The sequence below is a fragment of the Crassostrea angulata genome, chromosome 4 (assembly GCF_025612915.1).
Source record: "Crassostrea angulata isolate pt1a10 chromosome 4, ASM2561291v2, whole genome shotgun sequence".
Classification (NCBI taxonomy): Eukaryota; Metazoa; Mollusca; class Bivalvia; order Ostreida; family Ostreidae; genus Magallana; species Magallana angulata.
This window is the reverse complement of record NC_069114.1, coordinates 5,260,963-5,282,087: the sequence shown is the minus strand read 5'-3', so window position 1 is coordinate 5,282,087 and position 21,125 is coordinate 5,260,963. Positions and strand designations below refer to the sequence as shown.

Sequence of the window (21,125 nt, the reverse complement as noted above, 5' to 3'; positions counted from 1 at the left end):
ATTTGGGGAAAGCCGTTCGTAATCTCCTTGTCTAGTTTTATATTTTTAACGTAATTATTAAATGTTAATGTATCTTCCAAGGCCTCTACTTCAGAATACTGAGTAGGGCTCTTCAATGAGCATTAACACGTATACAAAAAAAGAGTAATTTAATGCCACTGAAAAACATTGAATACCATCATAACTTGCTATTGAGGTCGCATTATAACGTAACCTTGTTTATAAATCAAGCCGTCTTCCTAGCTACTATTATGCAACATCAATAGATCGAGGTCAGTTCATATGAATGAGGTCAGTTCATCGAGGTCAACTGCATAACTGAATGCATCTTTCGATCAAAATTCTCACGCGTGAGACAAAATTTGCATTCCTGAATCCACATGTCGAACTGTATTTTATGTATGTTTGCATCTCTTAAGGTAAATGAATTGAAATAAAGCTGAGTAAAATGTTATATAAATACTAAACCAAACTTCAAGTTCAACTACTTATGCAAGCGGAATGTGAGCGCACGTGGAAGCATTTGCCGGATGCCTCATATGGACACAATAGCGATCGGCTGAAGCCGATCACAATCACAATAATAAATCAAGAAGGAAATTTCATCAAAATATTTCAGAAAACAATAAAAAGATAACCTCATGTTAAATCAATGTCTTTTAAAAAAAATATGAATGAATAGAACAGATAGTAATATGTGGATTTGATTTTCTCATTAAATCATTTGACTTCGACATTCTATTCATTAATATTTATACTCTGATTTTCACTTAGGCATCAGGAAACTACACAGATATAATAATGCCGCTATAGCATTTAATTTTGCAATGAACAAACAACACAGACAATTTCTCTTCCATTAACATATGGCGGACATTTCAGTGAACCACAAACTGCCTCCACCATATAGAACAAGTATCCGTTTCCATTAGAATTGCCACCGCCTTGTAAGCTCTCTGGGTCACTATCGACACACTTGTATGTTGTCCCAGCATTGTGACTATGGTACCCTGCCATTAGGTAGCCGTGATATTCTAATTTCCAGCCCTCGTCACAAGTTCTTCTAGCTACAATTGTTAGTTAAGTATATCAAATATATAAGCACAAATACATTGACAATGGAACGCTAAAAAATTTGAGGCTATACATAATATCAGGATATATTTATGATAATGTGCTATTACCTGGAAACATTTTAACTATATGGCTGTTACGAACCAAGCATACTGCACATGGAACATCGTGATCATGAAGTTTGAGCCACTTGCCACTTAGATCATCCGTTTCATATTCTGCTCCGTAAATGTAAGCCTTTGCTCCATCAGTACCATCTCTGTAGTTTCCCCATTCTGGATTTCTGGGTAAACAAAGAGGTTCCACCGCCGCCCCAGTATGAGTGTAATGTGATCCTCCAACATATCCTACATGACAATAATGTGCTATTGGCCTTTTAAAAATCTTTTTAGTTTTCGAAAATGCCTGTGAGTCTTTAGCACTAAACGTTTTTTTTCACTTTTTAATTCCAACTTTTCTTTTCTTTTTTCAATTACATATATTAAGGAATATTTTTAATCAACGTTTAGTCCAAATTTCCTGTATCATTGTTCAAACCTACTGACTTTTTAGTCAATGTTACAAAAACTGAAGAACAAGAACATTTAACTGTATATAATATAAAATTCCGTTCCGTTCCGAATTTCTTCTGTTGATATCTTGGAATTAAATATTTTGAAATGATAAAATAATTGAGATACGTAAATTATATTATCATATTGTAAATTTGTTAGGAAAAAAAACACTCCTTGAACACGTACATGGAACTCATATCATTTTGATTCTGCAGATTACTTTAGTGAAACAAACAAGAGATAGTTTAGTTCGTTTTTATTCAGATTTTTTATGGAATAAATTTAGTAAAATGTTCATTTCTATATTTATTTTCATGTCAACATCAATGATATTTTTAAGACATTTTGTTTGTTTAAAACAATTTTCACTTGTGATATTGAACTCTACGACCATTTTTTCTTTTCAAACTGAAACCCCATGCCTAAGAGTTTATATCCAGATACTGAAGAAAATATAAGATTCGAACTTTTTCAAATAAAAAAGACCTAATACATATATCGATTTTATATAGCTAGATAGAACATGATAAAAATAAAGACTTTTTCAAAGATTGACTATTTCTTCTAATTCTAAAATTCAAAATTTTACCTGATAAAACCAATTCTGCATTGCTAGGACAGCCCTGTTTTCCCCATCTTGTGTAAACAACGCTTCCATTTGATGTATCTAAAACAAATTAAAGTGATACCATTTTACATTTACCTTAAATTCTTAAATTTTGTGTTGGTCTGCTTTTGTAATTTTACCTTTAATGTTTCTTAGCTTTGTCTCGACGTTTTCTTTAAATTTCTTCATGGATTTTTCCATAACGTCCGTGAAACTTTTTAATTCCCGCCTCAATGCTTCTACTTGGTAAGCTCCGAGAGCAGACGACAGTTGTCCTGTGAGATAACCCTGTAACACGTCTTTACAACTTCCGTTATTTTCCTCGGATTGTGCAACAGCGAAAATGACAAGAAAAAGTATCAATTTCATCTCCTGAAAAAAAAACAATTAAAATTTTAAAGGACGTTACATGTATATATAATAATTTCATACTTATAATGTACTTATATTCAATTTTTATATTCTAAAATTCCAATTCAAAGTACAATTTATAGATCTATGCTTTACCTCAAGATAGTGATATCCTTCAGTAGTTACAAATATAGCGAAAGATTGACTCTTTAACATCATTATATATACACATTTCGTATTGATTTCATAGCATGCTTGTGAAACAAATTAAAACAACATATGATACATGTACCAAAAGGCAAAATATATTGAATAACTGTTCAATTTTGTATGTATTTATTGAACACGTTTTTGATTTGGAAATATATGATTGATATATATGAGTGAAAAATATCTAAGAAATTATATAAAAATAGTGTAGTAAATAAATGATCAACTAAAAATAAATATATATTTCATGAATCCCTCTTAAGGTATAAAATTGAACATTGTTCACCTAATTTAGATGCCGTAGAAGCTAATTATAAATCTGTATAAGATGATCAATGCAAATGAAATTTGTGTGCTTTATCATAGATCTAGGATAATTGGATGGTTTTGTCCGTTTTTAGACAATATGTATTCTACAAATATTTTGGAGCATAATTGAGAAATCCTGAAATAAAATGTTTTGCTCTCAACAATACGGTTAATTGACAGATTCGTATGTGTTTAATAAATACTGAAAAAAAATATTAGATGCATATATTGCATTTGCCATTTAAGAAGAAAGTTTAAAACTGTAAAGAAAGGGTGACTTCAGATCATGTTGGTTTTCCACAACAAATCTTGTTAAAAAACACGATCAGGTACGTTGCCCCTTACGTTATTATTGTCCATATATTGCTTATGTACAAAACACCAATCTTTACTGTTTTCAATAAAAAAACAAAACAAACAAACAACATGATAACAGAACAGTGTATAGCGTTATGTAGAAGATCGTATTACTAGGCGTGCTTGCAGACACTGATTATTATACACTAAACCAAGAACACATGCATACAATATGTTTACTCCCTAATAATATATACTCTGGTATAAGTATTACATCCGACAGAATCAGGGGCAGCATTTCCGGTCAGCAGAGGATGCTTACTCCTCCAAGACACCTGATTCTACCTCTATTTTTTCTTAGAGGTCTGAGTTTGCTCTGCTCCTGTTTTGTATTTTTCCTTTATACTTTTGAATTTGAACACTGTTCGTTATCACCCCAGTTTAATAAATGGCTTTTTTCTTCACTATTTAAGAATAAAATAAAAGTGTATGCATGAACAGGGATTGGGAAATGTAATCAAGATTATAAATTTATCGGGTATTATTTAATTTGTGATTAAAGAAGATTAAAAATCACTTGCATGATTCTTTTGTTAAATAAACATAGTTGTATAGATAGTTTTGTATTTTGTTGTAATGATATTTATTTCAATGTTTTAGCATAATTTTCAACTAAAAACTAGACCAAATTAACTATTCCTTTTTAAAAAACCGTAAAATTTCACATTAGTAGTAAATATTACATAAATTAATATATAATAACATATATAAAAGCAAAAAAAAAATCCACCCCATAAACTAAATATCAATATTATTCTACTACTCATTTACACAAGTCTCGTATCCAGTAACAAAAAAATATCGATCTTGTTGATGATAGCACGAAAGGAAAATCAAAACATCTGTGACATTAAAATTTAAGAGAGGTTCGTTACATTGTATTTTCCTAATATATATAGGTTACATTGATAACATATATTAATTAAGACCTGAAGACAATTTTAAGGTGAAAGTTGATATAACCGATGGTTCAGCAGACCACTCATTGACTATTCTGCCGATAAAAGTGTATGTTACTAAGGATAAATCCTCTCATGTTTTATGTGAATCTACAAGTTAATGAAGTTTAAATGCATTCATTTAAAAATAAAAATGACATTAAATAGAGCTCATATTTTTAAAAACATATGTCTTACATCTTACATCTTCGTATTTGGTTTAAGCAGGGTTGACATAAATAAAAATGATTAATTTCTTTACAAAGTATTTGATGAAAAAATGACAATCATAAACTGTTAACCATCTCAAAAATCAATAAAACGAAATACAGATTGAAAGCAGAGCAACATGGACCTCTAAAAAGATAGAGGTAGGATCAGGTGCCATGAAGAAGTAAGCATTCTCTGCTGCTCTTTGTCGTAATCGAAAAAACCCGGAACATTTAGACAATTAGGTGATTTATTATGTTCAAACAATTACTATGAAAAACGTCAGTCATCATGCGATCCACTGAAAGATTGTTTTTGCTGACAAGGTAGTTGTATCGATCATAGAACTTACGAAAAGATGACTTCAAACGAGACTGGTGATAGTCCTGTTTTATTATATTGTTTGTCAGTATCTTGCCTCGCCTTAGAAACTGTTCATACGAAGAGCATAACCTTGCGTATCGAATTAACTGAGAGACAAAAACACAATATGCAGGTGATGAAGGTATATTGCTACATAAGTAAGGAAAGTTGACAATAAAAAATTGAAGTCAGCGCGTTTATCATGAAGTTTTGTTGTTAGGTTAATATCAATGTCTATTTTCCAGTATAATATCCAAATATGAAACAGATGACGCAGACTCTGTGATATGTTTTATTTCAAGTTTTTTGGGATATGTTGAGTCGATGTAAGAATGGAAAAACAATAATTATTGTCAATTGATAGTACGTCATCGATATACCTGAATGTTGAGTTGAAGGCCACAGCGAGTGATTTATCTTCTTTGGGAGTTGATTTTTAATCAACTCTCCTATGCAGTCACGCGGACAAACCGAAAGTGAAAAAGTGTTTGGACCCAATCACTTAATCAACACCGCTAAAAAGAAATAGTACTTTAAAATAATCAATAATCGATAAATTCGACGAAATGGATTCGTTTGTCTTATTTCCCTTTAGAATATGTATCTGAAAAGCTTGAAAATATTCAGAATTTGAAATGATACGATTAAATTCGAAAGTTTTAGTAGTTGTATATATTCCTACGAAATCAGGTCAATCCAGAGGAAGTCTCGTTCAACCAGACGCTCGGCTGTCTCCGTAAATTTCCGACGAGCAGGGTTTACGGAGACAGCCGAGCGTTCTGATTGAACAAGACTAATAGAGGCACCGAGCGCTTCCCGGGTAATGGAATTCGGCAAAATTCGGCTGATTCCGTAACGTAAACCTACATAAAAATCGGCCGAAAGATAAAATATTCGTATTTATAAAAATGGTTAATAATTGAAATAAAATGAGTAATTTCGGTAAATTTTTTTTTTACTGTGTATAGCGTTGATTTTTAGAATGACAATAGTTTTGGAACTATTTTCATTCGACACATATTTGTACGCCCCACGCTTTATTTTCCCGCCAAGCTTCGAAGTCAAGACGACATTATCAGACTCAGATTTGTCAACGTATCGTTCGAGGTTTCTCAACGGAAAGGTTTGTGTTTTATGTTTGTTTTAAATGCATATGAAACTGATTGTCTTAAAGTTATTTCGTTATATTTCTTACATGAAAAGTTAAGTTTGTAACAGTCAACAATTAAGCCTTTCTAAAGACACAGTCGCCACTGTTATTGTATTATACCATTTAGCTACAGCTACAGGCATAAGAACTAAAATAAAGAGTTATATTTTAGATATAACATTGTGCTGTTGACGAGGAAATCTTTATGTTGATTGAGGCTTCGCATACGAGTGATAGTCTAGAGAGTGTGTTTTAATGCTTGAAGTGATGATATGTGAATTGCTTTGTTTTTCTCGTGGTGATTATAGAGTTTCATTGGGGTAGATAATCCAGAAATTCAGTCATGGAACCTGTTTTAAATCATAAGCAGATATTTATGTTTACCAGTTTTTACAAGTGTATTCATTATTTAGAATTTGGGTGTACATAAATTATCCACATTTCACTCGTCATAGAAAATGGTAAAATAGAAATGCACAGATGTATATCTTGGACATATGATAATAAATGAACTGCAAGTGTTGTATGTCAGGGAGATGAACTTTCAAGAAATGAACAATCAAGAGATGAATGAACAAGAAATATGAACATTGACACAAGAAATATGCTCTTACCATGCTCAAGATAAATCTCAATTGAAGGCAAAGTAGTTTTGAATTAATATCTTGTGCAAGAAAAGTAACAAAGTGTGGTTATTAACATGTTTTAGGAACTGAGGTGTTGAAAGTGACCATATATTAATCTTAATGGATGTATAGAGACGTGATAATGAATGTCGGGATATTCTCTATTGAGATCTGATTTTCATTAACTTGCACTGACTGATGGTTGATTCCTGTAGATTAATAAAGTGCAGCATATTTATGAGTTCAGAAGACCATTAATTTATTTCAAAATTATCTTTGTTTGATCAAGATTATTTATTCAAGTTAAAGTTATACTCCTGTGAAAAGAACTGAGGGTTTCACATTGCACTGATATTTCCCCTTAACATTGCACTGATATTTCCCCTTAAGATATATAACAGTTGGGGTTGTATAAAACAAAAATTCAGATAACTGCTGTTAACTTGGAAATAAAGAATATGCATGGAAAGGCAATATTAATATTTTCCTTGTCGTGTGACTTTGCGACTGCTGTGGAATAATTTGTGGACCTCTGGTTGTTAAACCAATTCAAAGTCGAAAAATAGCTTAGCTTAAGAAAAAAAAATTCATGTTGTGTTAAGAAATAGTTGACAGAAATTGGAATTTAAATAAGTGTTAAAGAGAAATAATTAGAAATGAAAAGAAGTTGTAACTTTTCAGATTCAGATAATGAAAGCCTACCAAAAAGGTCAAACTTTGAAGCTGTTCAATATTCCAAATTAGGATTAACAGATGTTCAAGAAAATGGTGTAGAAAGATATGAAGTTGTTGAGTCATCAAATACTTCGCTTGCTCATAATGTCATTTTTGAAAGAAGTGTTTTTGGCAGTTTTCACCAGGGTTCTGATAATTTTTCAGTGACAAGTAGGGGCCGGCAATGTGTTGCAAATGCATTGATAAGCATTCTGTACAGAGTTGCAAGTAAAAACACAGTTTTCTTTTGGGATAAAGAAGTAATTGATTACCTTTTAGTTGAAGGAGATTCTCTTTATAGGCAAGTGAGGAAATACTGTTCACATTCATATTTGAATCTCGAGGACATTCCTCGAAAAGTGTGTTTTTATTCATGCCTAACAAATTGCTCCATTTCAACAACATTTGCGGGAGATATCGTAAACACATCTTCAATGAATTTCCCTTTGTTTCATTGGAAACAGCATTAAATCTCTGTTTGAATGAAGCACCTCATGCTTGTATATTTCTTTGTAAGGGCGTTGCTTTAGCAATTCATTATTCTGATACTTTTTTCCACGTTTTCGACTCCCATGCTAGAAACATGCAAGGACAAACTGATAGTGATGGAAATGCTGCCATTTTCAATGTCAAATCGTTACAGGAGTTGCAAAATCTTCTAAGATTTTGGTTTTGGAATAAGAATTCAACACAGTTTGAAGTTTACAAATTCAAGGTGCATATATTGAAGGACAAAAAAGCATTCAAGAGAAATGGCCCTATGGTATGTTTGTCTTATAAAAAACTCACCCGTTCAAACAAACTTGTTTGTAACACTTGTGGTACAACAGATATTCTGTCACAAGTCAATGATCATTGTGTATCCACAGAAAGTTTGTCAGAAGTTAATGATTGCAGTAGTTCAGCAGAAATTTTGCTCCAAGTTAACGATTTTAGTGCATCCATTGGTATCTCATCTCAACCTAATGGTTGTGGTAGTTCAACAGAAATTTCATCAGAAATTAGTGGTCCTGGTCAACCAGTGGAACAATCAATAATTGTTGATTTCCAAAATCTGTACAAGAAGGACCTATTCATGTATGCCAATGCTGTAAACAAACTTGGTTCAAAGAAAGTGTTTCGAAGGCTGTAAACATACCTGATGGCATCCTTCAGCAGTGCCAGGTAAGGAAAGCTGATATAGTTTGTCGTACATGTAAATTGTATTTAAAAACTAATAGAATACCCCCATGTTCAGTTGCTAATGGTATGGCTTTTCCATCAAAACCGAAGGAACTTGAACTGACTGAACTTGAAGAACGACTTGTTTCTCCAAGAATTCCATTTATGCAGCTCAGAGAAAAACCTAGAGGAGGACAGTTAAGCATTAATGGAAATGTTGTTAATGTCCCAGCAGATGTCACTTCAACAGTTAAAAAATTGCCCAGGATGATGTCAGAAAATGAAACTATTGCATTAAATTTCAAGCGCAGCTTAAGCTTCAAGCATTCTGTGGCCAGTGAAAGAATAAGGCCAAACAAAGTCTTTGTTGCAGCAAAGTGGCTAGTTGAAAATAGTGCTTTGTATAAAAGTGAAGGAATTGAGGTAAATCAGAGTTGGGTTCATTCATTGAATACTGAGGAAAGCAATATTACAGAAACAAGCTCTCTAGGAAATATTGATTTAAGCACAAGTGTTAATAATTCGGCAGGAGAGTCAAGTCTTCGAAAAAGTCAAAATGAGATAGATTCATGGACTGAAGACCCTGATCTTGATGACAGGCCCAGTGGAAATACTGATACCATTTTGCAGAGTGTTGATTTTCGTGAGTTTAATGAAGTGTTGAATGTTGCACCTGGTGAACACAACAATCCTGTAAGTATGTTTCAGGATATTTTCTCTGAGTTTCTGGCATTTCCTACTATATATTGTGGAGAAGCTAGGCCAGACAACAAGTCTCGTAAAGTACCTTTGCATTACAGTACCATCTGCAAATGTGAATTGAGGAATGTTGACAGAAGATGTGCAAAGTGCATTCCAAATATCTTTTACAAAGCAAAGAAATTACAAATAAAACAAATCCAAGACAAAGTCTCGCTAGCAATTAGAAAATGTAAACTGCAAGGGAAGAAATTCACAGTAGCAGAGGTGTTGGATTCCATTACGGTAGACAAAATGGTTCATTTAAATGAAGGATATCATGTGCTGCGCAACCTTCGAGGTTCCCCGCCTTATTGGGAAAAAGCAAAAAAAATTGTTTTTGCTATGATGAGACAGTTGGGCATTCCCACTTGGTTCTGCTCTTTTTCGGCTGCAGAAACGAAATGGATTCCTCTCTTAAAAACACTGGGCAAACTCATTGACAATGTGACATATACAGAAGATGACATAAATAACCTTTCTTGGGATGAAAAATGTAGGCTTATAAAGTCAGACCCAGTAACTTGTTCAAGGTACTTTGATTACAGGTTCCAGAGATTTCTTCATGGAGTTTTGTTGCACAAAACACATCCTGTTGGGGAAGTTGTTGACTATTTTTTTCGTGTGGAATTCCAACAACGTGGCTCTCCTCATGTTCATATGCTCTTGTGGGTAAAGAATGCACCAAATGTATCTTCTGATTCTTACGAAAAAATTTCGCAGTTTGTAGATAGATATGTATCTTGTTCAAAAAGTGGAGCAGATCCAGTTTTGGTTAATTACCAGACTCACAGGCATGCCAAGACGTGTATGAAAAAAAACAAACCTATTTGTCGCTTCAATTTCCCAATTCCTCCTATGCATAAAACCGTTACCTTGTCCCCTTTAGAAGATGAAGCTGTATTGCCAGAAGCAAAAGCAAATTACCAAAAGGTTTGCATGCTTCTTAATTCAGATGAAATCAAAAATACTGATATGGACTTTTTATTTTTTATCAAAATTAGAAATGGACTTTGAGACATATACATTGGCCATTAGATCATCACTGACACAAAGTAAATTTTTTTTAAAGAGACAGCCGTATGAAATTAGAATCAATTCTTATAATTGTACCTTGTTGAAAAGTTGGCTTGCAAATATGGATATACAGTTTATCCTAGACCCATATGCATGTGCAACATATATTGTTTCCTATATCTCTAAGGGTCAGCGAGGGATGTCAAACTTGTTGAATAAAGCATGTGAGGAAGCTCGAAGAGAGGATTCAGACATAAGACAGCAAGTAAAGCAATTAGGGAATCAGTTTTTGTCCCATGTGGAAATTGGAGCTCAAGAGGCAGCTTATCTTGTGTTACAAATGCCTTTTCGCAGAACTTCCAGGTCTTTTGTATTCATCAACACAAGTCCTCCAGATGAACGAGTCATAATGTTAAAGCCTAAACATGTACTGGAAGACATGAAGGAAGACAGCACTGACATTGAATCAAGCAACATTGTGAAACTCTATCAACAGCGACCAAAAAGTATTGAAAAGTTGTGTCTAGCAGACTTTGTATCTAAATTTTCTGTAAGATACAAAAAAAGGGAATCAAATCCTAATTTGATAAGTATAGATGATCTGCCAGAAACAGAATATATAGAAGATACATCAGATGATGTTGAGGATGATTCTGTGGACTTTGAATTACAAAAAAGTTGCATGTTTAGAAATGGAACAGAAATAGTTCAAAGGAAAAAACAATGTATTTTAAGATGGGTGCACTTTGATGTAGAATCAGAACCTGAAAAATTTTACAGAGAACTACTGATGTTGTTCACACACTGGAGGAATGAAGTTAAGGACTTGAAAGGAAACTGTCGGTCTTTTGAAACTATGTATTTAAACAAAAAAGATGAAATAGATAGCAAAAGGGGAGAATATGAACCAAGTCCTGTTGTTGTTAACACTATAGAGGAGGCAATCCTGATGGGCAGTTCATTGGAAAATGAGTGTCTTGATTTTGTTGCACCTGAAAATGAGCATAATGAGCTTATTGACAGAGATAACGGTGATGGGCTTTGTCAAAAGTATGGGTGCTTCAACCCTGATCAAAATATGCCAAATTATGATATAGGGATAGACCTTGGCATAGCAAGAAAGCAGCTTGAAAATGAACAAATCACCCAGTGGGGAGAAATAAATAATGATGATTACAGACAATTATTGAGAAATTTGAACAAGCAACAAAAAGAGTTTTTATACCATATTTTGCATTGGGTGAAAACAAAACCAGATCCACTCTATGTGTTTTTGACAGGAGGTGCAGGTGTGGGGAAAAGTGTTGTGACAAGGGCTCTCTACCAATGTTTACTGAAATATTTTTCTCATCAATTACAAAACTCAGCAGATAACTTGCATGTCTTACTTTGTGCACCAACAGGAAAGGCTACTCACAACATAAATGGTGCAACCATACACTCATCATTTTGCTTACCAGTTGGGCAAGGTTTCAAATATAAGCCCTTAGACATGCAGCAGTTGAACATTCTTAGGTATAAATACATGCACCTTAAAGTTATCTTCATTGATGAAATATCAATGGTTGGGCATGGCATGTTTAATTTTACTAATTTAAGATTGCAAGAGATAAAAGGTTGCAAAAAGCTCTTTGGTGGAGTAAGCATTATAGCAGTCGGTGACCTTTTCCAGCTTAAGCCAGTAATGGATGGTTGGATTTTCTCACAACCATGCCAAAACTATGGACCTTTAGCGACAAACTTATGGAGAGACAATTTTCAGATGTATGAGTTAACAGAAATAATGCGACAAAAAGATGATAAAGAATTTGCTGAGATTTTGAACAGATTGAGAGAAGGAAAGCATACCACAGATGATCTTGCAAAATTAAAAGGTGCTTTGACTACTAATGACAGCAAACTTTCCAACATTCCTCATCTTTTTGCAACAAGGAAGGAAGTCTTTGGTTTTAATGAAAAAATCTTTTCACAGTCCTCATCCGAGATGAAGGTCGTTATTAAAGCTTTAGATTGGGTAATTGGGTGTCCTAATGAAGCATTGCATCCAAGGATATTGTGCAAAGTTCCTGATGACAATTCGAAGACAATGGGTCTAGTATCTGATTTGCAATTGGTTATTGATGTGCCTGCAGAAATTACCAACAATGTTAATGTACAAGATGGTGTAATAAATGGATCACCTTGTATTATTAAGAAATTTGACTATCTTGTTCAGGACTCTGAAAGAGTAAGCATTGTTTGGGTAGACTTTCTTGAGGAATCAACAGGACAAAAAATCCGCACCGAACATTTCAGGCTTTATCATAATGGGATAGAAAGATCTTGGACCCCTATTTTGGAAATAACAAGGATATTCAAAATTCAAATAAATGGATTATATCAAGTGAAAAGGCGCCAGTTCCCGTTGCAACTTGCTGCGGCCAAAACAATACATAAGTCTCAAGGGTCAACCATGCAGAATGCAGTTATCCATTTTGGAAATCGGAAAATTGATCATATTCATTATGTTGGTCTAAGCAGAGTGACACATATAAGAAATTTACACATACTTAGCTTAAATGAAAGCAAAATCAAAGTATCTACACTAGTGTTGGAAGAAATGGATAGGTTAAGAAGTAAGTCACAAATATCTTTAAGCCTTGAAAGCTTTGATGTCCTGCCTCTATCAGTCACAAAAGTTGTATTTTACAACGTAAGGTCACTTCATCGTCATATGGTAGACCTTAAGAAAGATTTTACTTTGTTATCAGCAGATATTTTAGCTGTGTCAGAAACAAGATTTGGAGAGGCAGATGAAATTGACATGTACTCTTTAACTGGATTTACTACTTATCGCTTTGACTACCCTGGTACAGCACACAGGCCAGCTTATGGTTTAGCAATCTTTGTAAAGCAGTCTATACTGGTTAGAAATGTGTTCAGGAACCTCAATCACAATATTCAGGCTTTGTCGTTAGAGGTAGCTTGTGCTCACAACTGGTTGTCAATAAAGTTTTTGTATGTTCCACCAAAAACTTCAATTTCACATTTAAAGGAACTGTTAAGAAGCATAATAAGCAATGAACATTTTTCTCAGCCAATCCTTATAGCTGGTGATTTCAATTTTGATTCACATGTGTCTAAAGCTTTTGAGTGTTTCATGCTTGAAACATTTAATCTTAGATATTTAGAGACAGGTATAACAACAGACTATAATTCTGTGCTAGACCAAGCTTTTACAAATGTTGGAAATGCTGCTCTTCACTCATGGGGAACTTTGGAGTCCTATTATTCAGATCACAAACCAATATTCATATGTTTCAATTAAACAAGAGATCAAAACTGTTCTTTAGTTAAAAAGTGCTTTAAATGATATCTCCATGCTTAAAAAATCCGTAGACAATTCTAACAAATTGTTTATTACTTTCATCTGAAACAATATATATTTGACCTACAAACTGCAAATTAAAAAATGCTTTTGTATTCTCTTATTGCAAGACTGAATTTTCAAATATTTACAAAACTTTAGTAATGGTCAATATAAAAAAATCCTTTACATTGTTTCAATTTTAGCTTTTATATGCATTAAAATGTTGCATTTTTGTTTGAGCAACAACTTTCATTTTAATAGCTTCTTTATTTTAATATGAAGTATTTCAACATTCATAATGCTCTTCTTATTCAAAATAATTGATACTTTTTGTTCCAATAAAATGTACTCTAAATTTGATTGTTTAAAAAAAAAAGCATTTTGCATTAATACAATTTAACTTTTCAGATGTTCAGCATCAAGAAACTGAAGGCTTCAAAGCCGAAGCCGTATTCCAACCCACTTAAAGTAAAAGTGATTGGGGTCGGTGATAAGTCGACGTACACAACAGCCGATGGTAAAGAAAAACAGCTTGTTCCACTTGGGGTTGCAGATAAAGAGGACTCTATAAAAGTGTCCTTGTATGAAGTTGACAAATTACCATTATTGAAGGCAGGAGAATGCGTGGTTCTATCGAACTACGTATACAGAGCGGACCCTCATCCAACAATAGTGGTCACTGCAGTGACCAGAGTCATGAAAACCTCAGCGTTTGCGGTTCCAGAAGATGTCAAATTAACAGCAAAGGCAATTGCAAATCCTGCCCCAGCCAAAATCATAACGATCCACGATGCCAAAAAGAGCCCTATCAAATCCTTGGTATCGATAAAAGGACGAGTTATTTCGGTTTGTTTCAATATCTCTTCAATTTTAAATTCAATTTCTTAAATTTGTGAATATAAAACCTTTACCTGAATCTTTATCAATACATTGTTCAGAAGATTTTTAACAAGTTTTAAATAATTATGTCATTTCAACAATTTAATTTACTATATTTACCAAAATTGTATTTTTTTGACAGGAGGAAATAATTCGAACAGTACAAGTAAGAGGAACAGATGTCCAGGTACGGAATGTAAGGGTAAAGGATGGAACCGAGGAAGTAAAGGTGGCATTATGGTGTGACCAAGTCGATGGGTGCAAAGTTGGAGAATTCTTAGAATTCTCTAATTTGGTGACCAACTCGTACATGGATGAGGTTTCCTTGTCAACAACACAAAGAACAAAAATACAGGTATGTTTTTTTTTAAATACCCATGCAAACCATGTTTAAAGGCCGAACATTTTACAAACGCCCCCTTTTTTACCTGTACAAACTTCAAATCGATGCCGCTTGTCAATCAAGTTTGAAACAATAGCACCCAGTTTGATTGACGTGATCGTCCGAGCGTGATCTGGCCAGGTCCGCGGATTTCTGTTTACTAGCAATTAACAACGTTATCTTTGATATCTTCCGTCATGTTTTAAAAAGGGGGAATTGAAAATTGATTTTTAAACATAACCAGTATTAAAATTGATTTTGAAAAATAATTATCCAATGATTGAAAATACGCACAATTTTTATTTGAATTATGCTGAATGTGTGTGACCTAATAAATTCCACGAAAATGCATGGACAGCTCCAAAACATAAAATTTTCTTTTTACAACAAACGTACACTGTGCTACTAAAGCTATATTTACTGGTAATTCACTCAGTTGGAAGTTGGTGCATGTAAACGTCACTCCATGAAGACAAACTCCATTAATTGTCGACGTATAATGGTTGTCTTTACATTCCACATTCTTACTGATCGTATGGTTTTCTTATACTATTATAATTGTTAAAATTAAGTTTTTAAACAATGTCAAGTGCTAAACACAATGTACTGAGTTATACTTTTATAGCAGAATTAATTTACGGCATTTTTCAATTGTGCTTTACACACGTGTGCTTAGAGAAAATTCGGATTACACATACCATCTCCGTAAAAAATCGCTTCGTGTGGTCATTAGAGCAATAAGATATTTAAACTAAGACCAATTCTGGTTAATTATTTATTTCCTGTGTATTAATTTGCCTCCTGTGTATAGCGATTAGCAGCGTTCACGACCACAGGTAGACTGCAAGCCCCGGAGGCTTTCACACCTCTAATAATTAAGTCCCGCCCTCACCTTAGATTTACCACCCGGTAAAAATGTTCGGCCTTTAAGGGGATGTATTAGAATTACTTTGTCTTTATGTATGTAGACACTAATTTGTCTCCCTATAAACTATTAAATCACAGCATGGATGAGTCTTAAATTATGTATATATTCATGTATGTTGAACATTGCCTAAAGATAAGAGCTTTAAATGATATCTGAAGATAATCACCTGCATTTTTATTAAGATGAAAAACATTCATTAGGTTGTAACTCTTTTCTTACCTTATTCTCTATATTGTACACTGATCATAAAAAGTAAGGCGGCTTATCCTTGAATTTTTTAAATATCTATTCTAAGTTTACCAAAATTCTAATTTAATATTCAATTAGTTCTAATTTAATATAAAATTTTGTTCACATTAATATTTCTTCTGCTCATTTCTATAACTCAAAATATGTGAGCATTTGTGATTTCAAACTGTAATTTTGATGAAATGTATACAATTTCATGTATATACTTTATATGTACATTGTTTTTACTAATTTGAATGAATTTATGATAGAAATGTTATTACATCACTTGAGTCACTCACGGGACCTATTGCAATTGGTGTTCATCTGTTGTTGTCGAAATGTGCATCTTGTGTATCACTTGAACTTTTTGCCTTGAAAAGCTGTAACTTTAATGAAAGCCCTCTTTGTTCACCAGACCCATGTACGATGTGTATACATTCCCCAGATACACATGTGTCTGGAGCAGTAGCTTCGTTAGTTTACCTGTTTACCTGTGTCATTGTTTGGAATCATTCGTGTGTGAAGGGATATTATGTAATCAAAAAATGAATAATGAACATAGATCTGCCAATGCAAGCGTTTTAAGATATCATATTCATCGGTAAAAAGGCGACGAGAATAGCAAATTTTAAAATCCTTTAAAAAGAAGTCTGACTATAACAAAATAATTACGGAATTCAGATTTCTAAACCTACAGTACTTACAATAACTAGTTACGTCAAAACATCACACCTATATCAATCATTTTGGCTGAAAAATCTTATTTATTTTGTATAGCTTGTAAGAAAATCTTCCTCTGAAGCCTCGTTATAGCCTAATTCTATTTTCCCTTGATTAGATTTCTCAAAGCAGGTAAAAATAGCCAGTTTGAAGCGGCATAACACCGTTATTTTTGCATCAATTTTTTGCATGAAATTCTTGTAAATAAATTTTATGACATAAGTTTCACTTAGGCTGGGCTGCAGGTACCCATTAACATTCATTAAAAGAGACCTATAAAAGGTGACTTGAAGAAAACGTCCTGTTTGATTTTTCATAATGAACTTCATATTTTGACTACCGTAATTAATGCAAATCTTGAATACTTCATTTTTTTCTTAAATTCTAACCAATTGCTATGTGGTTTGCTTCATTGTTGTCAAAATTTGATGCCAACTTCTCTTGACCATCTCCGATGCTCAGCAATGTTTAATAACTCCAAATTATCCGGATTTCTTTTATCCATAGCATAAATCTGAATTTTATACAGACATTTGATTTGTATTTTAGTGTAAGTATTACCATCAGTCACACCACTACATGCTTTGTGTAGTGGATTCACAAGGAGCTACTTATCAATGAGTTATACCCGCCAGTGCACCAGCACTTTTTTTTCACACTTAGTCTCGTTTATTCCATTAAATCTATCGTAGGCAAATTTGCAATAACTTTGTAAAATGCTTTGATACCATCTAAAAATTTCATTTTATTTCATTTCACTTATAACGTTTAAAAGATGTGTAACACTTTTATGATGAAAAAATTACTTTGAGGCTGAGGATCAAAACCTCAATATTTGTTTCTAAACTTTAAATGACTCAATTATAAAACAATGCAAAATACTTATAAAAAAATTGGATTGAAGATAATAAATTACAATTGAAAGGTGTACAAAAATGCATTTTAATTAAATTATATTGTAATATGAACAAAGGATCAAGTACATTACACACAAGACGTAGTGAATTTGTCTCTAAAATTATGAAAGTTTTTAATTTGTTTAATATTTTTTAACAAAAAATTTGTGAATTTATTTGCAGCCATGTGATGCTCCCCCATCAATGCTAACAGGAACAGTCATTGCCTATGAAAAATCTGAATTTGGATTTTCCATTATGGTGGAAGACGGAGACACATTTCAGACAGTTGGTATCCCCATAAATATGGTCCGTGACGCTCTCGAATGTGATGAGAATAGTGTTGAAGACACTTTATCCATTAGAATACCATTCAGTGTGGCAGTGGGAACCACAAACGGAATTGTCTCTTCATTTGCTTTAGTGTGAACTTTTTATGCACTGTTGGTGATTGCCATCCTGACCATATTTTGAGTTTTTTGCTTTATGATTATGCTTTTTCATGTATATTCAGTACTTTGCTGTATACTGTTAATTAAGATCTGAACTCAGATAAATGTTATGTTTGAATACTTTTCTGTATTTGGAATGCACGTTGTGCATTTTGAAATGTTGGAGAATTTTATCACTTATTTAAACTGCTTGTTTTTTAAATTTTTGTTGTCACTGGATATATGATAGAGAATATTTTGCCTTTTGACATTCTGTAGTTTATTGCTTATAATTAAGCACTTCATTGTTACAGTCTGTATGACTTATCTGTTTTAAGTCAAGTGCAATATGAACATACATTCACTGTATGTTCTGACACATTCCCAACAGCGTTTTACTCCTGGTTCATTTATTTTTCAAAATTTAAATGCACATTCTGTTTCTTTTCCATTATTATAATCTACAATTTTGCTGGACAAATTTTTCATCTAAAAAAAATAATTTGCTGCTCTATAATGTAAAACACCATGCATGCATCCACAATTTTGTTTGATGTAAATATTTTAGTGCTTTTTATTTTTTTTTCAAAAATTGGTAAATAATTCTTGTTTATTTGCTCTTCTCTATGAAGTTTCTTTTTATACATTTGTATTTTAATACATTTTGATCAGGTGATCTGTTAATAAGTGCTCTTCAATTTTCAAAGGCTTCATTTTGTATTGGGACACAAACAACAAAAACCTAATGCTTTGTTTAGTATGTACATGTATTAAAATCAGAGCACCACTAAGCCATGTGTTAGAGGTCCTCAACATTTACCAATATACACTATTGTCACTATTTTCAGTATTCCTGAAATTTCTGTTATGATTCTCTATTTTTCCAATCATGTTGCTTTAACTGGACATACTTAAACAGATAACTCGTATTTTGCCATGTAATACATGCATTTAAACAAGTTGATAAGTTTTAATTGCAAAAAGTTCTCATTTATGATTATTTGGCTTCTTTATGTAAAAAAAAAATATTATTTTGTTTTACATCTGCAGTATATACTAATGTTTTTATACATTGATTTTTTTTCATTCAAATACCATACTAGTCATATCAAAATCTGTCCTCTTGGGTGATTTTTAGTTTTATAATTTATTGATCTATTGCATTGTTTCAAATGCACTACCAGTATTTTTCTCAACATGTAATATTACATGTTTGCTGGGTTTTTTGTATTTTACCTATAAAACTACTGCCCTTTTATTAGTTATCAAGCTTTAAAATTGAACACATTGTATAATGTGAATGATTAAAACAGGAAAAATTGTTATTGAGGATATTTATAAGTTCTAGAACAATAAAAAAAAATTAGAAATTCCTTTATTTTGAATAAACATAATTCATTTTTTATTAATTAAAAAAAAAAAATATTTGATCTTCATTCTGTTTAATACAGATTGATTATAATTCAAATAGTTTCCACTGAATGCCAACTACAGTTTTATCATGATCTTTTAATTTAAGATACATGTAATATTGCTGACTAATTTGTTTATATTACAGCCAATTGTTTCTGTTTTTGTTCTGATATTATATAATTACCAATGTTCAATTATATTCCTGTTCACTTTTGAAAGCTACACAGACTGTTTTTCAGATGGTTTTCGGTCTTCCATACCTTATACCATCTCTGAATAAATTTGGTTTAACTGTTGATGATTGTTGTTCTACATATTTACTGGAATCATATTTAGCATTTCTCTCAAAATACATATTTTTCTCCTCCAAAAAAGTAAAAATCATGAAACCTTTTAATACGCTTCTCCCAATTGGGATGAGCTTAATCTTGATCAGGAATATTTCTAACTTATGGGTCAATGTCAAAGCAAACTTCTTTGAAATTCTTCTCATCCTATTATCCATTATTTCAGCAGGACCCTTTGACAGGGTAACCATTTCAATGTTGTCTAGATATTAATGTACATGTACTAGTCCAAACATACCACTGGTATTAAATTTATGCAAGATCAACTCCCATTAGTACTTTCAGTACTTTGATTACATACAAGTTTTTGAATAAATTCTGCTTCATAAGAATACAAAAATAGGTCTGCTAACAATTGGGCACAATTGGTACCCATGGGAATTCCAACATATTGTTTGAAGACTTGATTTTCAAAAACTACAAAGATGTTGTCTATCGAAAACTCAAACATCTTTTTAATGTCAATTTCAGAGTACTTGTGTGTGCAATCAGAATGGTTTTCAACAAAGTAATATTTCAAGCTGCTTGGTCCGATTTTTTTTGTTATTACAGAATCAATTTTTTTTCCATACAACCCATTTATCTTAGAAAGTTATGGACTTTCTGCTATTTACACCAGCAGAATCAGTCTCCTTTCAAAGTAAAAAATATTCAAAGTATATAAAAATAATTTCTTTTTGGGCAAACGAAAAAACAAACCAAAGTGCATCACTGGAATGTTTAGAAAAGGAAACCGCTTGGTTTCGTCCCCCGAATGATTGGGGTTATTCAACCCGCATGATATGCATCGATTGTAAAGAAATATTAGCGAACAAATTTAAAACGAACACATGCTTATTTGTAATTTGTCTGATCATTTCGACCTTTATTTAAAGCGATGTCAAAGTCCTAATGCAACCATAATGCAACCGTACCCGTCTCGTCGTCAGGGGTGAAATCTAACATGAGGCGAAATAACGCGGTACCTTTTAATGTCGTTTGTTTTGTTAGCAAATTTTGATTTAAGCATCCAATGATCAAAATTAGAATTATCATTGTTTCATCATTCTGCATAATATGCATAAAAACAAGATTTTTTGTCGATTTTTTATTGAAAAAATCCTTTTAAATGAATTCATTATCCCTTTAGTAAAAATGACCGATATGTCCTCAAATTTTTACCGTTTTATA

General features: G+C 32.6%; 2 protein-coding genes across 2 annotated transcripts; one reads left to right on the top strand and one right to left on the bottom strand.

The window, feature by feature from the left end:
- Positions 1-816: 816 nt before the first annotated feature.
- On the bottom strand, positions 817-2,764 carry LOC128181064 (uncharacterized). Its single transcript, XM_052849313.1, has 5 exons — positions 2,743-2,764; positions 2,376-2,607; positions 2,218-2,295; positions 1,185-1,421; positions 817-1,067 (listed from the first exon to the last, which is right to left on the bottom strand). The coding sequence occupies exons 2-5, from the start codon at positions 2,602-2,604 to the stop codon at positions 817-819; spliced, it is 795 nt and encodes a 264-aa protein (XP_052705273.1). The 5' UTR covers positions 2,605-2,607; positions 2,743-2,764.
- Positions 2,765-6,059: 3,295 nt separating this feature from the next.
- LOC128181063 (uncharacterized) lies at positions 6,060-18,216 on the top strand. Its single transcript, XM_052849312.1, has 4 exons — positions 6,060-6,096; positions 14,137-14,574; positions 14,750-14,962; positions 17,948-18,216. Exons 2-4 carry the CDS (start codon positions 14,137-14,139, stop codon positions 18,191-18,193), a joined length of 897 nt encoding a protein of 298 aa, XP_052705272.1. The 5' UTR covers positions 6,060-6,096; the 3' UTR covers positions 18,194-18,216.
- The last annotated feature ends 2,909 nt before the right edge of the window (positions 18,217-21,125 follow it).